The following is a 23,368-nucleotide window of genomic DNA, read 5'->3' as shown; positions in this document are numbered from 1 at the left end:
ATTGCCACGTGTCTCAGTGGAAAGGTTGCAACACATTGTACATTCTTTTATTTATTTTATTTATTTTGACAATTTATCCAACAGCGCAAACGCCAGAACAGGATGGATAAGACTTGGTAGAAGATGCGGAAGGATTATTACAGTTTATAGAGGTGGGAGGAAAACCCCAGAATGATATTCTAGGGAAAACCCACGGAACCAGGCAGGGACTGAAAACCCAATCCACATGTTGGCCAGGGCGGGATTCGAACCCGGGTCACAGCGGTGGAAGGCAAGGAAAGTACTGCTACACCAACCTGATCCTCTTTTAACCCCAACTCCCTAATGTCTGTTACTAAGTACTGGACCAAGTCCGCCAAAGTCCATCACTGACCCTGCTTCACATAATGCTTTAGGACCAAATCCGCTGAAATCCACCACAAGACCACCACTACTATAGGTGGATTTTGATGGACTTGGTACTCATGGCCTGCTTACCAAAATCCCCAAAATGGGGGATGGGTTTTGATGGAGTTGAGGAGGTTAGGATTAGTAATTTGACTAAATTATAAACGAGGCTTTGCTTTGCCTGCTACGCATGTTGAACAATGCAACTTTCCAAATTACTACAGAAAAATGTAAACATTTCTTTGGAAGATTATGTACTCTGTGTTGCAACCTTTTTTTTTAACACTGAGACAGTTTACGAGGATCAGGTGACTCGGAGCTCAGCTGCCCACTGGGGCGGGCGGCCGTCGTATGCTAACCCAGCACAGCCCTTGATGGGATTGATGGCAGGTTGGCTGGATGAGCCCACTGATGACGAGGCACCTAAACACAGATAAAAATCATGAAAAGCAACACTAGTAGTTGAAGCACATGTCACTCGGAAGGTTAGGGGTTCACATCCACAGGTTGGCAAATCGTGGCATTTTTATGTGTGAAGTCCTTGCCTATTTAAAGCTATAGTCCATCATTTGCAGCCATCCGAAAAGTAACTGGCATAACTATTGTTGAAAAACATACTTGGTTGAAAGATAGTAAGGGGACTAAACTCCCTGTGAAATTATTCTTTCTGGCAAGCTGTCATTTTGAAGTAATCAACGAAAGAAGGCCTTTCCAACGGTGCGTCTTAAGACGCACCGTATGAAAATTTAAATTAGTAGTTCGTTTTGAAGCGCGCGCAAGCATTGGCACAACGCACACGCGCGCACGGTTGCTATAATTCGTCGGATCAGTGCGCGACGTCGCGTAGCTGCAATCGGCTCAGTGAGAACGTGTCACGGACGCTGAATTCAGGCCCAATTCAAAACATGATTCAGCAACTTTTGATTTGATCCTAGAATGCTGTTTTTCTCGGAATATACAGCTGAAGCTGAGCTAAAACTTCACCAGGTTAGTCGTTCAGTATCCTGATTTTGAACACTTTTGTTGCTTCAAACGAACAAAATACCCAAATTACAAATGATGGACTATATCTTTAAAGGCATATAGGGTCATTTGCTTTTCATGTATTTTGTCCAGTTCCAATAATACCACCACTCAAAATCCAAAGAAGAAGGGTCAAAACCTAATCTGTTGAAGGTTCAGCTCAGTGGATATTTCACCTTTTTAGAACACAGTGAAACACCGTGCCCAACCTTTTGCTCACCAAACACAATTTCGTCAATAGCAGTCTTCATTCCAAAAATCACTCAATTGACTGATTGTTGGAAATCACCTACATTTCTTGATTTCTTCTAAATGACGGCAAGCCAGAGGGAATGATTTCACGGGGTGTTAAGTACCAATACGATCTGTAATCCAAGTAAGCTTTTTGGTGATAATTTGGTAGGTTACTTTTGAGATGAATGCAAGTAATATACTACATGTGTATGCCTTTAAGAATCCTCGATGTCTTTGTGGTTGAAGCTCTTTACACATACTTGAAATGTTCAGGGTTCGAATCTTTAATGCCTAAGTAAGCATCTTCTAAATGTCAAGGGGGAGGGCACATGTCCTTGTAGTTGAAACTCATGGCACATAACTGTTGGGTTGCGGGTTTGAATCCAGCTGTTGGCAAGTCCTCGGGACAAATATCAACTTCCTATATTTATGTCTTTTAAATAATTGTTCAATACAAAAGCCTCACCAGCATCTTCATCTGTGCTGGCACTTGATGCTGATTGGCTGCTTGTTGCTAGGTTACCAAGGTCTACAGTGTCACTGTATGGTGTCTCCAACAGCTTCAAAACACGTCGCACCTGTGCAAAACCAAAAAACAATTTTGATTATACAAATTCAGCTACATTGTTTAAAACAACTTAAAGCACAAAATTGATTTCCAGCACGCAAATATCATGACAAAGCGATATATGATGGACAATTTAACACCATGGTGAAGTACACTTGGCATGTATTGAAAGAAGCTTCTGGTACGAAAATTAGTTGTGCATCAGTAGCGCACCCAAGAGGGGGGGGGGCCGGGCTCGGGGGCTTGAGCCCCCCCCCCCCCAAGAGGTGGTCTTTTTTTCTTTCTATTTTGTATAATTTTTTTTGGTCCCAAGATTTGACTTTAGTGATATGTATGTGGCTTATTTTCGAGTAGAATAATAGGGGTGTCAGTGGCGCCACCAGCTTCAAAATAGTCCGCCCCCCTAAAAAAAAACTTTTTTTTTCTGCGGCCAAAACTATTTGGCAAAATTTCTTGAAAAAAATTTAACTTCTAAAAAATTGGGAAAAAATTGTGAGCCCCCCCCCCCCAAGCCGAATCCTGGGTGCGCCACTGTTGTGCATACTTGACCCCCCCCCCCCACATGCAAAAACCGCATGTGGAGTGTGTCTCACATGAAACTCTGTTTACATATTTAGGGCCGCACATGCACAAACCATCAAACACAAATGGTGTGTCCCACACACATGAACCTCTAGTAACAGCCAGACTGCTCCATCTACTGAATCCATACGATAACCCACCTCAGAGAAATCTCCCTTTTCAGCAGCCTCGATCGCGTTCTGCGCGATGTAGTTCCTCAGGATGAATCTGGGATTACTGGCGTTCATGGTCTCTACTCTCTTCTGATTGAACTCCTTGAGGGCGCTCTCACCATCCAGCCCGTCGGTTTCCTTGGCAAGCCGCCCCCTGTATGAGCTAAGCCACACCTCCCATTTGGCTTTGTCAGTCTGTGTCTTCTCCTCCCGAGTCAGGTTCTGAGGATTATAAAACATTTCAATTTAGTCAAAACATTTCAATTTAGCCAAACACTTTTTTAATTTTTTTTTTTAAGTTGAACAAAGCAACTGGCTGAAGTGGCATTTGAACATGCGGCCTCCGGATTGCCCTTTCTGTGCTCTACCAACTGAGCTATCTAGCCCTATGTTGGCGGTTCCCCGAATTGTCCAAGTCTTCTTTCTTTTTTAACCCTAACCGCCCTGAATCTTCCAAAATCCTTTTTGCAAATTGGAGGAATTTGCAGAATTGAGGTTACATGGCAAAAGTGCGTTGCTGATTTCGGAGTACGCACTGTGTCAAGGTCTTAGGCCGGACCTTGTGTTGTTTATGCTTAGCCGTGCATAAATTTAGTCCTTGATTATACTTGACATCCTCCGCACTGCTCCAGGATGTCACTGCCTCAGCCTCAGCCTATTGACAGTCATAGCCGGAGGATTTTGCAGGATTCAGGCAGTGGTCACCCCTCCATGGACCATATTCAAGAAATAACGGAGGAATTTGCAGGATTGAGGCTACATGCTATTTTTCCATGAGGCCAATTGGAGGATTTTGCAGGACTGAGGCTACATCCTAGCAAAAAGGCCTAGGGAGTTAGGGTTAATAGTTAAACAAACGAATTGAGAGGTGAGGAATTTGTACGAACGATCTAAAATGCACAGTTCCAGTACTTTACCAACTCAGCTCTTCGTCCCCCATTAACTTTCTCCCGATTTGTCAATCTATTTGATCAAGGGGTGCTAGTCAGAAGCCATGATCCTGTATTTGCCATCTGGCTGAAGATTAACTTGGGAAATAGCACTCGGGATCACTCAGAGAGGACACAGCTTTTCCTTACAAATCATAAAATGTTACAGTTCGAAAAAATAAAAACACTTCTGAGTTTTAATGTGGTTATTCTTAGCGTTTAATAATTTACTTTTTTGCTGGAACCGATCAGGCAACCACAGCAGCTGAGTTAAAATGCAGGCACAAGCATTGTGTGACATGACACAAACAAAAAATTGATGGGGCTAGTGGCCGAATTCACAATGGTCCATCAGTGGTTGAATTGGCAGAACAAATCTTAAACTGTAAATTATAACAAGTGTCATTTGACCTCCAATTCCTTGGCTTTCTCCATGCGTTCCAGTTCCTTCATGAGACGCATGTGGCCGCCTCCCAGCTGCTGAAGCAAGTCAGGGTTCATCTGCATCAACATCATCATCATCTGCAGCTCTCTGAGGGGGAGGGGGGAACGAGACAAGAATTTGTTAAAGAGTAACCCTGAACATTGAAAAGAAGACAGAAAGATTAAGGACACTTTGGCAGTGTTGAAGTCAAGCCCATCACAAGTCCTCACAAGTCCATCTAAAGTCCATCACAAGTCCATCACACATTCTCACAAGTCCTCACAAGTCCATCACAATTCCTCCAAAGTCCATCACAAGTCCATCACAATTGACCTATCGCCACTGGCGAGTTAGCCACGCCCCTTAGACAACCCTAAGGAATTTTGTACGTTCAGGGGGAGTCAGGTTGGCGTAGCGGTACTTTCCTCGCCTTCCACCGCTGTGACCCAGGTTCAAATCCCGCCTTGGCCAACATGTGGATTGGGTTTTCAGTCCCTTTCTGATTCAGTGAGTTTTCCCCAGAATATTCTTCTGGGGTTTTCCTCCCACCTCTAAAATTGTAATGTCTTCTCATTGTCTTCTCTCTACAGGTTTCTTCAGGCTTGCGAGCTACAGTGCCTGGGGCGCTTTTGAGGAATCCTTGGTTTCATTACCAGAAATGATTAATAATAGTTTTGTTTGTCTCAGATTTTGCGCATTCTGCGTCCATTTGTATATCATGTAATTGGAAAATACTTAACAAGCTGCATTGAAGCGATTCTACCGCGATAGGTTAATACCATCACAAGTCTTCACAAGTCCATCACATGTCCTCGAAAGTCCATCACAAGTCCATCACTATTATAATCCAGTCTCAAGTGTTTAAAGGGAATATACATCATTTGCTTTTGCTGTAATTTTCAGAAATGGATGGAATTGGGGGATTGGAAATATATAGCAAATATAGTTACACTGACTTTTTTGAGGTTTTGGGTTCGAAAATGCTATAAAAACCAAGAAAAACGATCATTTGGACATCTGATAACATTGCTAGTTTGCACTGGACAAACTCTCACAAACACCTGTTATTCATCTCACCTGCCATCCATCCTGGGCTTCATTGATTTCTTCAACTCGTCAGCGGTGCTGCATTGAGTCAGTAAGTATTCCACCACTGCATCATCATCGTCATCTGCGTCCTTACTACCAGGCAGTCTGAATCGACTCAGACATCGGAAGGAGTTGGTGAAATCGGACTGGGTCTGGTACATTGTGTCAAGGAACGACTGCACAAGTTCCCTGTTAGGAAATCAAAGCATTCTAGAGTTTGTTCTTGTACCTTTATTTACCTTTCAGAAACGTCATTGATTTTTAATGATTCATCACAAGAGAGGTATACTAAATAAGTATTGAAACCCTTCTTGTGAAATGACAGCAGTTAGTGTATTTGGTGTTGAAGCAAATCATGTTATAAATATTGATCACGATGAACTCAAGTAGTTAAACTAATGACAAGGTAAAGATTTTTTAGAGAGTCTACTTTTAATTTGCAAATGTAAGCAGGTGTGAATCTTATTGGCCATTCTTTGGATTTCTTCGAAGACTTCTTTGTCTGATTATTTTGGAAGGGGGGAGGCTAGACTTTATTTGATGACAGGGGGCATTCTTTCCCCCTTTTTTTCTTTCTTACTATTAATATTTCACAAATCCATAGCAGAAAAGGGAATGCAAGGCATCGATTTAAAAATTGGAAAAGGTGCTTGGCACTCTGTTATTAGCATCCCTTACTTGTCTTCCGGCAGCTCTTTCCTCAGCAGTCCCAGCTTGTTCCTCATCCTGCGCATGTAGCTCTTCTCGTACTCTTCATCATACAATCCCAGCTCTGCCTTGGCCAAGTCTACCGGCAGTGCCATGGCGAGTGCCTCAGCCAGTTTCTCAAGATTCCAACGGCAAATGGCCGGCTGCTTTACGTAGGTGTACCGACCACCATCATCTGTCCATCAACAACAAGTATTTGATAATAACAACGGTAACAAAAATCGTACACTTTCACCAGCCTTCAATCAGTTAAAGCCAAGAGTCAGTCGGTCAGCCAAGAGTCAGTCGGTCAGTCAGTCGGTCAAAAAGGTAAGAAGAGGAGGCTAGGTTGGCCCTCTGGGACTGGCAAAATGTTCAGACATCTATTGCAAAGAAATACCTTACCTGAATTGTTACAGATGTGGTCTGGGTTATAGGCGTCCAAGAATCCATACGGGCCATAATCAATCGTCAGGCCAAGGATGCTCATGTTGTCTGTGTTTAACACACTGTCAAAGAAAAGAACGTTTTTATAATGCTTTTTGAAATGTGATGCAATCAAGCTAAATGAGTTGTTTGTTGACCCTGGTCATTTTATTTTTACAGATTTGAAAAGAGTACAATCTCAGCATTACTGCTGTGAAAACCGCATGCTGGTACCATCTGTAGTTCACAAATTATGGAAGTCCGAACACCAAGAGATGGGATGAAGTGATGTGATGAACAGGCCCTAGTTTGGCCTGAATCTCCAAATGAAAGTTTCTGACAAACGACTTTAGCTTGATTGCATCACAAATGATTGGATAATTCTACATGAATGTCACCAAGACGAGGTTTGTCCTGTCGAGCATGACCAGATCAGTTCAAGACATTATTTATACTCTGTAACTCAGTTAGTCAGAGACTCAGTTAGTCAGAGACTCAGTCAGTCAGAGACTCGGGGAGAGACTCAGTCAGTCAGAGACTCAGTCAGTCAGAGACTCAGTCAGTCAGAGACTCAGTCGGGGAGAGACTCAGTCGGTCAGAGACTCAGTCAGTCAGAGACTCAGGGAGTCAGAGACTCAGTCATTCAGAGACTCAGTCAGTCAGAGACTCAGTTAGTCAGAGACTCAGTTAGTCAGAAACTCAGTCGGTCAGAGACTCAGTCAGTCAGAGACTCAGTCAGTCAGAGACTCAGTCAGTCAGAGACTCAGTCAGTCAGAGGACAGTAGGCTGGCCTTTCGGGTCCAGCAAAAACCTTATAATAGCCTGTAGAGCATTTTTGAGCTAGGACTTGTTAGAAAGTACAAGTTGTAGCAGGCACAAATTGAGAATTGTTTGCGTCAATGACTTTGGATGTTCTCTATTTAACAATTGTTGACTGCTGTGATGTGGGATATGACAATTTTAACACCCGAAGGGCGCCTCGAGGGGGTTAAAAATGGCATATCCCGCATCACAACAGTCAACAGTTGTTTTGGTTATATCGTGCCAATGACTCAAAGAGATAAATAGTTGTAACTTACTTTGTGAGAAATATCTTAAATTCACTGCGATGTAACGTTTGATAACTGAAAGTTTTGATGTCCTGCCCGACTCAAACTGAGCATTTGACTTTGCAGTTCTCATTGCGCGAAGCTAGCTCGCCGGCACGTTCCACACGAGCATGCAACGCATGCAATGAACGCAGTGCGATATCACCCTCGGTGTGTGACATGCATTTTTATTGTCCAGACACGTGGCCGTCCTAGACCAATGTAATTACAATATCCAAGTACACGATATAACAATAACCTTTATAAATTTCAGTCTATTCATCTTCAATTATTTTTGAAAAAAAAATGGTGCAAAACAGGAAAGCTTCCAGTGAGAACTGAAAATAGGCCTGGTGTTGAGAGGGTCACAAACTTTTGGAATTTTTTACCCATGACAGAAGCCAACACACTGCCATCCAGCAACAAGCTGCGCAGTTAACTTGATGACTTCACGGTAGAATGCAAGATAGCGCTCTTGGGCATTATCCTTGTGTTGTTCATAAATCTGAACAAAGGAAAAAGAAATATTCACTTTATCCCAAGACACACCAACGCCCTCACTTTATGTACAAAAAGCTCTAGGTCATCTAGTGATTACAACAGAATTTAGCAAAACCAAAGCCTGATACCTGTAGAAACCAACAGGATTCAACAACTAAACTTTTTTATTCTCTGCAACGACTTATCAGATCCCCATAGTTAACGTCTTCTGTTGGACACTGTGAGATTCTCTGGCAAGATATCAGAAGTATGTGAAATAACATTCACATGTCTTCTTACCGACAAACAAATTCCTGTTTTCAATTTGCAAATCCATTATTGTATATTTCATTCAAATAAAACCAAGTGGAATCCAAATTAACGTAATCTGTCTATTGGCTCTGTTCGCAAACATAGAGGGCACTCTTTTACAAGTCTCAAGGGCCCCGTGAACGGGACATACCACGTGGGCGTACTGGTTCGCGCATATAACGCGAAGTACGCATATAGGGCTACGTACACAAATGCATCTTCAAGTGAGCGTCAGGTGTCGCTTGAGAGACAGGCAATGTCTCTCCCTGTGGTCTCCCCCAACTCTCTATTTCTTACCATTGCGTGGATACCTGTGCGCGGAACCCATAGATATTTTTGATTTACCTCGGGGAAAAATGTCTTGATGACATACTCCAGCATCTGTTCCAGTACGTCTTTCCTGCCCACACTCGGCCCGCCGCGCCCAGTCATCCTGTCCAGAGGCTTAAAGATCTCAAAGGAGCCAAATCTAGTGAAGGAAAAAGCAAACTTTCTTGGGTTTTGGTGGTCCTATAATTTGAGGCCCATAATTATGAGCTGTTGAAGTTGTTCAAATCTCTTTACATTATCTGTTATCATTTGGTAGAATGTTTCTGAAAATGAGAGACCACGTCTCTATAACGGAGGATCCAAAAAGAGGGAGGGGCACAATTAAAAATAAAAATCCCCAAAATAAGAGGCAAATGTTCTTCACCACATATGCAATCACTCAAAAATACAGGTAATTAACTGATAGTCATGAAACCAAGTTTCTTTCCAGATGCCTTGAAAAAAACTGATGGTTCTTGCTAGAATTTCAATTCTATTTAATACTAAAAGTTGGGTCTCTCAATTCTGTCTATGAGAGTCCCAAAACTTTAGGTGTTAAAAATAATGCAGAACAAGAAAATAGACTGGCACATGAAACAACCAGTCCAACACCCCTTTAGTACTGCATCAGTCAACTGTGCCAAAAGAAAAATCTGGTACCAGTCTCCATTTCTAAACATCTCTCCATAGTTTGCCAACTGACTACTGATGAGGTCAGTCTTTTCAAAGAGTTGGACATGTACATGAACCAGTCTGGTCTTAGGCTTCATATTGAAATCACTTGGCTTCACTCTCAGGTGCAAAATATTGAAGGAAAGTCTCCTTTAAACATTGAATTGAGACTTCAAACTTGGCTGGTGAAATACTGAGGACCTTGTCTTTGCCTAACAAAACTTTTGGAGAATTTTTTTGGCTAAAGAGTAAAGTTGGCCTGAATTTGTTAAATGCAAGTTTTCCTGCACTTAAGGTCGCAGTCTGAATTAATACCCAAGTGTCAACTGAATTTGACAATTTTTTTTTCAAAAAATGTTACACCTATTGTTCTCGGACTTTCAGTTGTTGTTGAAATTGACAGGATTTGTTCTCCTCACCTGAAGAATGTTGGTGCAATCCTCAGGACCAGTGTTGCCCTCTCTCTGATAGGATTGCCGGAGTAGAAGATGTCACGGACAATCTTGGTGTCAGAGGTCACGCATGAACCAGCTGAAATTTGAAAGTACAGAACAGAATTAAAAAAACGTCAACTCCACATATGACTAAAACAATTTCAGAAAGAACGTATCGGTAGTATCCTGACGCCACCTCAGCGGTTGTGTACAAAGTCTACGGAGAGTCAAGAACATTTTCTAATAATTTCTTAACAAAATTGGAAATGTTTCTCAGTCCCAGATTCATGTCTTATCAACATTTTTGCAAAGACTGACCTTCACTGAGATGATATTACGGTGAAAAAAGTGGCGTCAGGATGCAACATTCTTTCCACCATTTCTTCCTCTTGGATTTGTTGATTTCAATTTCAATTTTGGTTTTACCTGTACCAATGCCCTTTACCTTGAAGTTGGATATCAAGCTCCACATAAGTAACAAAAGCTGGGTTCTACTTTCCTCAATCCTGCAGAACCCTCCAAAACCTAGTGGGTTTTGAGAGTTTGAGGGATTACGGTCAAACTTGATCTAAATATTTAAAAACAGATCTACACCTCGTGTTGTGGGGATTCCCAAGTGATGCATAGCCTCGCTGCACAAAAACTCTCTGATGGTGGAGCGAAGGACCTTCCTGCCGTCACTCTGTCTGGAGTAAGGTGTTGGCCCTGCTCCTTTGAGTTGAATCTCCCAGCGTTCACCGGCCGAGTTTACTACCTCACCAAGGTACCTGCAAAAAAAAATTCAACAAATTAATCATTGGGGAGTATTTTACGAGAAAGACAACATCAAAAGGAATGGCACCCAGCAGCAAGGGCAGATCAAAGAGGCAATAAGCGCCAATACACCAGTCAAGATGGTGCTTCGTATCGTCACCACTCGTGGTAGCTCCTTCATGTCCTTCTTGGGAGGAAACCACATGTGTGAACTCGTTTGCGAAATATATGACTTGAAATGCATAATGGGTTTCATGCTAGAACAAGAGAGGAGGCTTTTTTATCACTTTGGAGAGCTCACTGGCCAGGACACTGCGTGCGCATACTGGTTTACGCACGTATAGGTACGGGTGGACGCGGACGTCCAAGAATTTTTACACTGGCTTGCCTACATGTAGCTCCCAGATCTATGTTCTTGAAACTCTATGGTTCTTGAGTCTGCAATGCTGAATGGTAACACATTTAGCAACCGATGAAAACTTGTGTGCAAATGAATTAGTTTTTTTCATCAGATGATGTCAGCCCCACCCCACCTATAGGGCGAAGTACGCGGACTAAATTTATTCTGAGTTTGCCGAACCCCTAGCTTCTTCTGAGGGAATACTACTGCTCAGAGCCCACACACAAGATTGGTGTTAACCTAAATGTGCACAAACTTAATTGTATTGAGTGCTAGTTGAAGAGGCAATGCATTCCAGTCCTTCCCAAATCTTTCATTTGTAAATGAATGAGGAGATGCTTGTGGAGTCCATGAGCTCCGTGCACAAGTACCCCCTCAACGGTAAGAAAGGGAGAGTTGGAGGAGACCACTGGGGCAGACATTCGAATGCATTGCCGACGATGCCTGACGCTCATGCGAAGACGCTATGGCTTTGTGCACATTCAGAATAAAATCAATTGTGCGTATTTCGCAGACCAGTACACGCATGCATGTGTCCCATCCACTAGAGTCTTGAAAGTGGTAAAAAAGCGCCCTCTCTCGTTCATGCACGGAGCCCACAGGGCGTCATTTGAAGAGATGTGAAAACCTACATGGCAGCCCCATCTCCCAGCTGGCCAGAGAAGTAGCCGAACTGATGTCCGCAGTAGCAATGGGCGGCCGTCTCGGCCCCGGGCAAGAGTTTATTCCCAGCAAAGTACTCAGCAAATTCCGGTTTCTCGGACTCCTTGTCGTCAAGATCCAGCAAGCGGAGAGCAGGGAGCGACACGGCTACCGTCTCCGGCTTCGCCACCGGCTCCGGGGTTGTTTTGGAGAAACAGGCACCCTTGACACTCCTGGTGAAGTTCTGTGTCTCCGGGTCGATTGGGAGAGAGCGCAGGGCTAGATTGTCAAAGTTTAGGCTCCCCAGCGTGGCCATTTTACCCGGACGAAAGCGGTTGTGTGTCAGTCGGTGAAACATCAACAGTGTCACGGTGGATTGTAATGGACGAAGCAACTGATGCCTCATTTGCAAGTTCCAGGAACAGTCGATGATAAATTCCAAGGAATTACCCTAGAAAAAATGCATTATGTCAAACAGCTATTATACGTGTACCATGGACTGGTAAAATGAAAGTTCAGTGTCTTTCCACAAAAGGATGAATTTTAATGCACAAGCGTCGAGTAAATTTGATCTTTGTTGTAATGTTAATGTAGTTACTCCTATCCTAGAACTAGTATGAGGCTCCACAGCTCCACTACGTGGAGCCTCAGTCATAGTTCTAGGACTGGAGTAAATGTTAGTATGAACAAATGAGTGTAAATCTAACCCCCCCCCCCCCCCCCCCCCCCCCCCAGTAAATATGGAGGAATAAGAACACACCAAATATAATCTAAAGCAATATGGAAATTTACAATTACAAAAATATTTTCCTCCCAAGCAGTAGTTTAGCGTTTCACAATTAACACTCATTTGAGAGTCCCAAAATTTAGGACTCCATAACAGCTGATGCCGTGACGTGTGGTGTAACTGCGATTGTAAAGACTGACACATCGTCGTAGTCCATGTTCTAGTCGTTTCTTTCACAACGCAACTAAACACCATTAAGGAGAGCAACTACTTCCCGAGCTCAAATGCTATATCCGACACGAACTACGACTACTTACCAGTGGCGATTTAAGTCTGGTCCCCTGTCATCAATTAATGCTAATTCAATTGCAATGGATGAGGGAGCCCGACCAGTCCACTAGTGAAGTACGCGAAGCATTCGCCGGTATCGCGGTATGGTTTTTTTTCCGTAGTTCGAATTACTTCAAAATAGGCTTTAAAACTTGTTTTCTGTAATGTGTATCGTAAAATATTGATACTCTTTTATAAATCTGAGACATCAATTGTACTTAAATTATATTTACTTCGGGGAAACCTTGGAAAGAAGTTAATCCAATACACCTCTCTGACTTATGTACAAAGTCTATGGGAGTTTAGCCCCACTAGTGTGGCCGCGATTGCTGCGCTGTATCTCAGAGAGTCGGAGCATGCGCAGCAATATCGCGGCCACACAAGTGGGGCTACCGGGAGTTGTGAAACAATATTGATATGAACCGTGGAGAAATGGTAGAACATGTAAAGCTATAAAAGTGTTTTTTTTTTTTTTTTTTATGTGGCTATTGTTACGGCAGTCGACCATCTGGTTCACTCAGACCTAATTACAAGTATTACACCAACGTCAGGATCTTTGGATCTTGGAACCAGAAACAAGTGATTGGTTCTCGGACTTAATCCTCCAAAGCCATCATGTTACAGCTGTCGTAACGATAGCCACTATATATTTTTTAACTGTTAATGTTTACATTGTGTTCCCCAGCTTATCTGAATGACGTCATCAAAACTCAAGTGATCTTGCTGCAACATGCCTCTTCGCTTTCTACTAAGGTATGTTTCAATTCCTTTTCCATTATTTCATAATTGAGTTTAGTAAATTCTTGACATATTTTACAATTAGGCCTATAACCATTTCTATATTCTTAAAAAAAACTTTTGCCTTTTATTTTCAGATATCTCGCAAACAATGAACAGCTTATTGAGAAGGTGAGTCCAAATTGGATGGAAAATTGTTCATCAAATCTCCTATGTTGAAAAGTCGTGCAGGAAAATATCAGTTTTTACTCTACACCTCCAAGAAAGCCTAAATATTTTTGACATACATGTATTCTGAAACTGCATGTGTAACTTGTTTCAATGTAGTAGCCAAGTTTGGTTAAAACAGATATGAATTTTTGCCTTTTTTTTTCCAGCTGGCAGAATCACGGGTCATGAGACGGATAGCCCAGATTACAGCATACAGCATGAACAAAGCCCAGGCAATGAGTAAGTTACAATGTACATTTCATTTTTATTTTAGGGTTCCTTGATCTAGACACTTCTTTCTTCAGGCATACAACAAAAGAGGAAATTCCTAGCTTTACAAGACTGTATACAGTTTGTTCAGGTTTTAATATCATTTGTGAAAATTGAAAAATGAGGAAATCGGCTAAGGCTAAAAAAAATAAGTCTCCGGTTTCTGGTATGGAGCTTGTCCAAAAAGTGGTGCGGCTACGCGGCTTTTTTTTTTTTTACCTGACTTTTTTGCTTCAAATGTCGGCTGATGACTGCAAATGGTGCCCGACTAAACTTAGTGCAAATGTATGGGAGTCCAGAGAGGCCACATAAAGCTTATTCTCGACCATAACCCAATCTAAAAACACGTTAAAATTGTGCAGCAGCAGGATTCCAGTCAAACCAGTGAGTTTGGCGGTTTTTAGACATCATCTTTCATTGAAAAAAAAACTTTTTCATTTTGCCGACGCGCATGGTTACGGCAACGCGCACGCATACCAGAAGCTGGAGACTTTTTTTTTTGGCCTAATCCAAGGAAAAGTGGAATGCCTGCTTGTTTTATTGAAACTCAATCTTTTCATTTATAACCCGATTATTGCAATGTTTTTGAAGTTAGGGAAGAAGTATTAAGGAAGGTAGGAAAGTTTTCTGAAAGATTGTCAAATCACGAGTTCAAAGAGAGGGTATCGTTTCAGAGGTGCTGGACTTTACTTGGAAGGGGGTGGGGGTTCCCCTCTTTTAATCATAGTATCTTCAGAAAGTTGGTTGCAGTTTGAGTGATGGTATAATAAGCTTGACATTTAAATTCAGGTCATGAAGCCATTGAGAAGGCATCCGAGTCGGAGACTCTGAAGAAGATGGCCGAAGAGAGCAGACAGCAGAGTCAGAAGGGAACCAGGATGGCCTCGTCTTTCACTAGGAACTTTGCCAGAGAACTCAGAGACGGAATGAAGGACATTGAGAAAGAGATCAAGAAGAAACAGTTCAAGGATTGAGATGCATTGCCATGGATTTCATGGACTATTTGTGATACCAGGAAAGTGCTTTTGAGCTGTGAACAAGGCAGTGGCGTAACTAAAGGAAGGGGACCATTGCCTCCCCCTCCCCCCAGGCGTGTGCTCCATTGATGAGGCCCTTCCTTGAGAAATTGAGGCCCCTTTTGTAATCCCTGCAAATTATACCCCAGTAATGCCGCTTGAAGAAGAGTCAAATTTAATGGAGCTACAAAGGCAAAAACTTGCAAGAGACAGAAAAATTTACTTAAAATGGCAAACATACTGAATGTGTGGCATATATTGCTACTGGCCTGGTTCCGAGGGTTCCCCCCCCCCCCAAGTTTTCTGCTTTAATGTACATGTAGCTCTATAGTATTTGCCCCAGAACTTCATTTGTAGTTCTACATGAGCCATTTCCACCAAGACAATTGCTTTAAATTTTGTGAGAATTCACAAAGTAACATTAAAACTTCTTATCCGATTTCCCCAATAGAACATCACCTATGTCTTAATATTTTCTTCAAATTCTCCCTAAAGGTATTAAAAATCCCTCGTTAAAACACATGGTCACAAACTTCAAGTTTAGGATTTAAATCGGCATATATGTTTTTTAATGAGGTTACAATTTGTATATTGCTCTATTTTTTTCTGTGGTAAAGGGGTTTGTGGACATGCATTCAGGGCATGTTGAAACTTTGCTTTACCTACGGATAAGAGGTGCATTATGAGATTGTAGGGTTTCATTGACTTGTATATAGAACTATTTAAATTCCCGTAATTTTATGGATTTGTAAAGTTTTGATTGTGATTACCATGTACAGAATAAACAACATGAATGTAGCCCACTTGCGTATTGGTGTCTAGTCTGTGGTTTTGTATTTGTAAAAAAAGGTCACACAAAATTGAGGAAAAGTCCCATTGCAGAAATGCTAATATTGTCAGTTTAAAATTAAGGCGACTTTGATGATAATGTTGGGTGGGTTCCAAGGGCCTAACTTTGCATATGTAGCGCTACATGTGAAAGAGGGACCCCCTTTTGTGTTGGTCATTGTGTTACCAGAATCTCGGGAATTCTTTTGATATATCTAGGAGGGTTGCGTTAGGTAACAATAGTCTAGGGTGTGTATAGGGCATAGGGAGATTGAAGGGTGGGGGTACCCCCCTGTCATATCATGCTGGGTATATAATCTTGGGGGTCTCTGTTGGAGTAGCCTTGGTCAATGCTCTCGTCGTTATTCGTCCCGTACGCGGTCAATCGTCGCGCTATGCACATGCATGTAAAAATATAGCGCGAACAGCGAACTCATGCGGCCACTATTTGTTTAATCAGTTGGGGACGATCGAGAGCCTTGGTTCAATCGTCTGCAAAAGCTTATGTTTTTCTTTACTTTGCGCTAGATTTCCAGTGCACGACCTCGTATGCGAATACAGATAATGTAGGCGGGGCTAATATGTGGAGTGTCGAATCACACCTTGGTAAATCCGGACGTCATCAAATTATTTGCAGCTATTCCGCCTTTTGCGGACGCGACAGGAACCACAGTTTTTGTGCATTGGTGCCGTGTGCAGAGACACACAATGTGTACGTGTATGGATTGTGTACGGTGCCACGTTTCACTATGCAAGTTTCCACGCAACGATTGACCAATAAGAAAACGACATTTAAGGTCAGCTAAGGCTATTAACATAATGAGCACCACCCCCAAAACCTCACATGGACGATTGAACCAAGGCGCTAGATTGGGTCCAACTGATTTGCATAAAAAATAGTGGCCGCGTGAGGTCGCTGTTCACGCTGTTTTTTTAATGCACTGTATGCATAGACATATGACTGCATGCATAGCGCTAGCGAAGATATCGTTTACCGCGCTACGGCCGGGTGAATAACAACTAGCGCCTTGACCAAGGCTACTGTTGGAGTGAAGGTTCGAAGCCTACACAGTTTTATTACCCTAGTTTTTCAGATCAATTTGGAAGCATTTTAAAGCAGTACCAAGTTATGTGAAATGCCATGACTCTTCAGGCGTTATTTGGCAGGCAATTTCGGTATCTTTAAGAGAAGACCAGGGCAAAAGTTTCTTTTAACATTAACTTACAAGAAATGACGTGCTATTCCAAGCCCAATTTGAATTTCTCCGACTTCATTCACAGAAGCAGTTGAACAAATTGTTTTAGCAGTAATTCTTCACTGAAAAAAAAACTTCATGAAGACTGACTCAAACTGAAATAACTGAAATCATGACGAGTATTTCCAGTAGCTTTTTAAAGAAATCTGGTTTTATTTTACTACATCTCACTGCCAGCGTATTATTGGACTATAAACATTTTTGTCTCCGTGGGTCCAGTCATCAGGCTATGCTTCCGGCGTTGCTGGCAATACGGGGCCACAGGTCAGCGCATTCCTTGGCCACTGGTCCGGTGATGGCAGAGCCTGGGCAGGGAGGAAAAGACGACCGCAAAAAAATATCAATTATGAACTGCTCAAACGAATTCAACAAGGGAGAACATTAATTACAGAGGGTGAACTAGACTACAGACAAGTCTCGTTATAGCAAACTCGTTCGGACCTAGCGAAATTGTTTGTTATATCAGAATTTTGTATTAAGAGGAACATCAGTCCCATTCATTGTGCACATAAATGCACAGACGGGACCAAGGCTTTATGTTTGTTGTAACCAGAATTTTGTATTAACAGAGTTTGTACTAACGAGCATGGACTGTACTTGCACAGTGCCCTCTCACTGGTTTTGTTATTTCAATAAGGAAATAACAGTGTGAGGACCAGGCCTTCTCTGCGTGGTAGTGACCGGGTTGGGGGATGGCCACTGTACATGGACCAAGCCGAACAAAATGAAAGCAAAAGTGCTCCAAATTTTGTGATTTTTCTTCGGACATATTTCCAGATTGTTTGTGTTCATGTTCAGGGACCATATTTTAGCTTAAAGCCAGAGTCCATCATTTGCAGCTATCCAAAAAGTAACTGGCTAAATTATTATTGTTGAAAAACATACTTGGTTGAAAGATAGTAAGGGGACTAAACTCCCTGTGAAATTATTCTTTCTGGCAAGCTGTCATTTTGAAGAAATCAACGAAAGAAGGCATTTTCAACGGTGCGTCTTAAGACGCACCGTTGGAAATTTCCGTTAGTGGTTCATTTTGTTATTCGACGAAACGCGTGCAAGCGTTGACACGACGCACACGCACTTGCTATAATTCGACAGATCGGTGCGCGACATTGCGTAGCTGCAATCGGCTCAGTAAGAGCATGTCTGGGACGCTGAATTCAGGCCCAATTCAAAACATGATTCAGCAACTTTTGATTTGAAATCGAGATCCTAGAATGTTGTTTTTCTCGAAATATACAGCTGAAGCTGAGCTGAAACTTCATCAGTTTAGTTGTTCAGCACCCTTCTGTAGATTTTGAGCACTTTTGTTGCTTCAAACGAACAAAATGCCCAAATTACAAATGATGGACTATACCTTTAAATGCATGGTACCCCTTTCTCTTCTCTTCAATATGCATTGTTATTATTACCCATACTTTGAGAGTGGATTGTATAAAATGGTCTGTTGACTTTCCGTACGGTAGGTAAAAAAAAAAAATACGTACACACTGTATAACTTTCTGAAAATAAATTAATGTCACACACAACATGCAGCCAACTTATCAATGTTTTTGTTCATTTCACACGCAACAAAAGATCTAGTAGATAACAATATGAAATCTTTATTCAATAAATAAGTTGTAGCTCTGGAAAATAAATTGAGAAAATGTAAAACCCACCTTTCATTTCTCCTTTGACGTTGACGATGACCCCCGCGTTGTCTTCAAAGTACAACACCACTCCATCGCGTCTCCTGAACGGTTTTCTCTGCCTGATGACCACGGCCGGAATGACTGCAAAAAGAAGTGTAACAAAAATCTCTTGGCTTTTTTTTGGCTAGGAACCTTCCAAAATTTTCAATGTCTTATACTCTGCAGAAAGTGATGATCCATTCTATGTACTACTCCAAATCCTGCAAAATACTTCAAAAAAAAAAAAAACTTGTGCGTTTATGTAAAGAATCTGGGACAATTAGGGTTAAAACACCTGCAGGCTCAAATTTGAATTATACAAGACTAAATACATTGCCATGTGATTCACACTTAGCAGATGTCATTTGATTGACCAATTCAGGCTTAAAATGTGTCAATTTTTTTAAATAACCAGTGTTTCAGAATTTTTTCAAACTGAACTGACAGAGGCCTTGGGTCTTTCATATTAACCCTAACCTTCCCAAATCCTCCAAAATCCTCTTTGCAAATTGAAGCATTTTGCAGGATTGAGGCTATATGGCAAAAACGTGTGGCTGATTTTGGAGGATGCACTGCGTCAAGGTCTTGGGCCGGACCTTGTGTTGTTTATGCTCAGCCGTTTATAAATTTAGGCCTAGATTATACTTGAAATTCTCCGCACTGCTCCAGGATGTCACTGGTTCTGCCTCAACATACTGACAGTGATTACTGGAGGATTTTGCAGGATTGAGGCAGTGGTCACCTCTCCAAGGACCACATTCAAGAAACAATGATTTTGGAATTTTGAGGCAGTTGGAGGATTTTGCAGGATTGAGGTTGCATCCTAGCAAAATTGCCTAGCGAGTTAGCCTAAATGGCTGATGATGGGAATACCAGCTCTGGACGGTACTTCTTTTTCACTTACCCTTCTTGCGGAGTTCTGGCTTTCCCTTCTTGACAGTCGAGACAAACAGGTCACCGCATCCAGCTGCCGGTAGCCTGTTCAGGCGTCCCTTCACTCCCTTGACGGCAATCACAAACAGGTTCTTACCACCTGCATGGCAAAATAAAAAACAGAAAATTTGCTCAAGTTACACTAAGATATTTATGGTTAAAATTCGGAAAAATGTTGCAACCTTTTTTCTTCATAAATCATCTCAATGAAGGTCATTCATTGCAAAAATGATGATAAGACATGAATCTGGGACTGAGAAACATTTCCAATTTTGTTGGGAAATACCCGACTCTCCATAGACTTTGTACACAACCGCTGAAGTGGCGTCAGGTTGCAACATCTTTTCCTAAAATTCTATGCAAATATGGTAGCAAAACTGTTCCACACACCATATATGTGCAGCAATTCCCAATTGATATCCATTAAATCCCCTCCAAAGTCAAAAAAAAGTTTTGTTAGGCCAAAAAAAAAAGTCTCCGGTTTCTGGTATGGAGCTTGCCAAAAAAGTGGTGCGGCGACGCGGCTTTTTTTTTTTTTTACCTGTTTTTTTTGCTTCAAATGTCGGCTGATGACTGCAAATGGTGCCCGACTAAACTTAGTGCAAATATATGGGAGTCCGGAGAGGCCACATAAAGCTTATTCTCGATTATAACCCCATCTAAAAACACGTTAAAATTGTGCAGCAGCAGGATTCCAGTCAAACCAGTGAGTTTGGCGGTTTTGAGACATCATCTTTTATTGAAAAAAAAACTTTTTCATTTTGCCGACGCGCATGGCTCAGCGACGCCTTAGGGTCGTCCAGTTTCGAATAATTCAGTATTCGATTACTTGAAACTGCGTTTGACCAAATTTTCAGATATTCGAAAATGCCACCTGGAACTGTGTATCACGCTGGCCAAAAGTTGCACGCAGAGCGCGCCAGTTAAAATGTGCATGCGGTGATCATATGGTCTGCTGGAGTGTTTTGCACTAAGTATTCTTTAACTCTCAAGGGCTTTAACCTGCTCAAAGGATGGGAACAATGAACCGACTAAAAACTGGCACCTGACAATACAGTGCTTAACTTGAGGATAAAATAACATCACAGTCGTGTGTGTATGCATGTAGTTTTTTTAGTTTTGGAATATTCCAACTAGCAAAAGGCTATTCGAATATTCTGTTGACGATCGAATATTTGAATATTCGGGACGACCCTGTGGCTCTCTTCCAGTGATTTTAACTTAACTGGTTATGACCAGGGTCGATTTAGAGGGGTTTCACATGCACAGATGCATGTACCTTTGGCTCTGCGCATGTAGAATTGTGCCCGCGCATGCAAAATTTGCTGTTTTTCGGCCCATTTTCAAGGAAAAATCTCAGTCGTGCATGTAACTTTTATTTTATGTAACTACATCGTCCTATCTCTAACAGGAAAATGGCTAGAATGCAATATCCGCAAACCACTTTTTCACCGTGCATCACCTTCACGATTGTCAGTCAATCCAGATATGATGAAAAACATCAATTAACCCTAACCCCCAGGCCCGTGTTGCTTACAACCATCCTCAATCCTCCAAAATCCTCCAAAATTTTCCAAAATTTTGCAACTCCGCCTAAATTTTTCAAAATTGTCAGACAGTCCTGCCTCAAAATGCATTCATCCTCAATCCTCCAAAATCCTCCTCATCCCAAAACTTTGCACTCGTGTTTAAATGAAGGATAACCAACGCCAAATCCTTCAAAATCATCAGACAGTCCTGCCTCAAAATGCATTCATCCTCAATCCTCCAAAATCCTCTTGTGCTTCAATCACCATTCATCCTCAATCCTCCAAAATCCTCATGTGCTTCAATCACCATTCATCCTCAATCCTCCAAAATCCTCATGTGCTTCAATCACCATTCATCCTCAATCCTCCAGAATCCTCATTTGATTCAATCACCATTCATCCTCAATCCTCTAGAATCCTCCAAAACCGCCATGAGGATTTTGGAGGAGTGAGGTGGGTTAGGGTTAATATGGGATTAAGAACATTTCCAATTCGACAGATTTTTATAACACCCAATAGGCTTTGTATAGGCCTACAACTGCCAAAATGGTGTCACGGTACTACATTCCTTCCTGGGAAAATGGACACATTGAAATAAGAAAACCACTATCTTAGTGGAGTGGTACTGACCTGTGTTGTCAGCGCAGTTGATGACCGCTCCCACTGGGAGACCCAGGGAGATACGGAACTTGGAACCAGCCGAACCTCCACGTCCTGAAAGTCAAAAAAGAACAAGAAAAGTTAGCAATAGCACGCCTTTCTTTGTGACATTTACTGGAAGAATGGCATCTTACTCTAAGAGTAAGTCACACAAATACCACTGAGCCTGAAACAAGTGGGAACCCTTCTACCCTGTGCAAAATGTGTGGGGGGGGGGGGGAATTGTTGCAAGAAATAGCAATAACATTAAAACAAGGCAGTGTATATTTTGCCGGAGACAGCAAACCTTTAGTAAACGTTAGTTTGCCGGATATGCACTGAAAATGCGCAGTTAGGCCCCTACTGGTTTTTTTTACTTTAACATTTTCCGGTGACAAGTTTTAGTCTGGCTCCATGCCAAAATTATCGTTGTTACCTCGTATTCACAAGATGGGATTCAGAATCAGACCATTTTATAATTTAGGTCGGACTTTATTTCCCTTTTAAAAAAAGAATAAGGTTTGTGTATAGGGTGTCAAGTGATGTCCATGTATGGAATTCTTTCCTACAGTAGGCCTATATTGAGAATAATCGTTCCATACAGCATTACACAGTGCATAAATAATGGCGTACGTGTACATTTGTACGTTAAGTGAGCCTAGATGTTGGAGAAAGAACGGACCTTTTTTTATAACCGTAAATTCATGTATTCTTGGCACAATAAATAACATATATGACAAATCTACAGCAACGCAGAGTAAACATGTTTAATTTAATACAACGATTGGTTGAAATTACAATCACTGCAGGCCGATGCTGGTCGATTTAAAACGAAGACTGTACGAAATCACTCACCTCTCTTCGACATGTTGGATCAAAAAGACTAGTGTAGTGTCTGCCACTTGAGGGCGCTGTTTATAGAGACAGAATGCACAATTCCCATAAACGCATTTTACAATCTGTGACAACAACTTTCCGCAAAATACAAGGGACGGATTTTTTTGTATTGCCTACCTGAATGAACAGTCCTGATCAATGTAGTTGTCTATATATACTTGATCCGTTTCATGATCAATAGAATACCCATGCCCCTCTCCCAACCCAAGCTATCACGTCAAGGGCGGATCGGGGGGGGGGGGGGGGGGGGGGTGCTTGTGACACATTCGTGTGAACCCTCAATCACATAATAACTGTGATGGCGGAGCAATATAGATCAGGCCTTGGCTACGAACCCCTTTCCCGGCCCCGTTGCGGCCCCGGGAGTTATTTCCTGCCCGCCGGTAAAGTTTTCGTTCTATTCAGTCTGGAACAAGACGATAGAACCTTCTTATGCTTGTAGCGTGCTTAATTCACCGTATAGGAAGGTACTGGAATGGGCAAAAGCGTAGGCCCCTGGTAAGCCCATTCATACAGAATTTGCAATAATCATCGGCTAAAAATATTTAACCTTTTCCTGTGACAGCGAATTTTCTTCAGATAGGCCCGTGTTCGTTTGGATCCGATGATTCTGGAACTCGCTGAACAGAAGCCGGTTTGCGGTGACACCACGCTCATTCGCGCAAATTGGCACCGTAGATCGAATTAAGGGGAGTGCCGATGCCTGCTCAGAAAGTGGATGTCACCGAAGTAAT

General features: G+C 42.0%; 3 protein-coding genes across 3 annotated transcripts; 1 reads left to right on the top strand and 2 right to left on the bottom strand.

The window, feature by feature from the left end:
- Positions 1–412: 412 nt before the first annotated feature.
- On the bottom strand, positions 413–12,595 carry LOC119729628 (protein adenylyltransferase SelO, mitochondrial-like). Its single transcript, XM_038202274.1, has 13 exons — positions 12,390–12,595; positions 11,582–12,042; positions 10,391–10,563; positions 9,782–9,893; positions 8,727–8,850; positions 7,979–8,094; positions 6,481–6,584; positions 6,067–6,271; positions 5,377–5,577; positions 4,287–4,407; positions 2,935–3,168; positions 2,111–2,222; positions 413–810 (listed from the first exon to the last, which is right to left on the bottom strand). Exons 2-13 carry the CDS (start codon positions 11,995–11,997, stop codon positions 692–694), a joined length of 2,037 nt encoding a protein of 678 aa, XP_038058202.1. The 5' UTR covers positions 11,998–12,042; positions 12,390–12,595; the 3' UTR covers positions 413–691.
- Positions 12,596–12,610: 15 nt separating this feature from the next.
- LOC119729627 (protein NCBP2AS2 homolog) lies at positions 12,611–15,690 on the top strand. The gene is made up of 5 exons (XM_038202273.1): positions 12,611–12,750; positions 13,334–13,401; positions 13,524–13,557; positions 13,764–13,836; positions 14,656–15,690. The coding sequence occupies exons 2-5, from the start codon at positions 13,379–13,381 to the stop codon at positions 14,838–14,840; spliced, it is 315 nt and encodes a 104-aa protein (XP_038058201.1). The 5' UTR covers positions 12,611–12,750; positions 13,334–13,378; the 3' UTR covers positions 14,841–15,690.
- Positions 15,691–17,088: 1,398 nt separating this feature from the next.
- Positions 17,089–22,661, bottom strand: LOC119729626 (60S ribosomal protein L23). Its single transcript, XM_038202272.1, has 5 exons — positions 22,593–22,661; positions 21,729–21,812; positions 19,541–19,669; positions 18,625–18,738; positions 17,089–17,271 (listed from the first exon to the last, which is right to left on the bottom strand). Exons 1-5 carry the CDS (start codon positions 22,603–22,605, stop codon positions 17,189–17,191), a joined length of 423 nt encoding a protein of 140 aa, XP_038058200.1. The 5' UTR covers positions 22,606–22,661; the 3' UTR covers positions 17,089–17,188.
- Between the last annotated feature and the right edge of the window lie 707 nt (positions 22,662–23,368).

This window comes from Patiria miniata, unplaced genomic scaffold (genome assembly GCF_015706575.1).
Source record: "Patiria miniata isolate m_02_andy unplaced genomic scaffold, ASM1570657v1 HiC_scaffold_21, whole genome shotgun sequence".
Lineage (NCBI taxonomy): Eukaryota > Metazoa > Echinodermata > Asteroidea > Valvatida > Asterinidae > Patiria > Patiria miniata.
The sequence above is the reverse complement of the archived record's forward strand: the minus strand, read 5'-3'. Positions and strand labels throughout refer to the sequence as shown.

Coding starts and splice junctions, on each gene's coding strand:
- LOC119729628 (XM_038202274.1), bottom strand. CDS start 11,997: ATGAGGCATCAGTTGCTTCGTCCATTACAATCCACCGTGACACTGTTG. Junction 8,095..8,726: donor TCAAGACATTTTTCCCCGAG/GTAAATCAAAAA, acceptor TCCTTTGTTCAG/ATTTATGAACAACACAAGGA. Junction 4,408..5,376: donor AAGCCCAGGATGGATGGCAG/GTGAGATGAATA, acceptor CCTCCCCCTCAG/AGAGCTGCAGATGATGATGA.
- LOC119729626 (XM_038202272.1), bottom strand. Junction 19,670..21,728: donor CAACTGCGCTGACAACACAG/GTCAGTACCACT, acceptor TTTGCCATGCAG/GTGGTAAGAACCTGTTTGTG. Junction 18,739..19,540: donor GCCAGAACTCCGCAAGAAGG/GTAAGTGAAAAA, acceptor TTCTTTTTGCAG/TCATTCCGGCCGTGGTCATC.
- LOC119729627 (XM_038202273.1), top strand. CDS start 13,379: ATGCCTCTTCGCTTTCTACTAAG. Junction 13,558..13,763: donor ATGAACAGCTTATTGAGAAG/GTGAGTCCAAAT, acceptor TTTTTTTTCCAG/CTGGCAGAATCACGGGTCAT. Junction 13,837..14,655: donor GAACAAAGCCCAGGCAATGA/GTAAGTTACAAT, acceptor ATTTAAATTCAG/GTCATGAAGCCATTGAGAAG.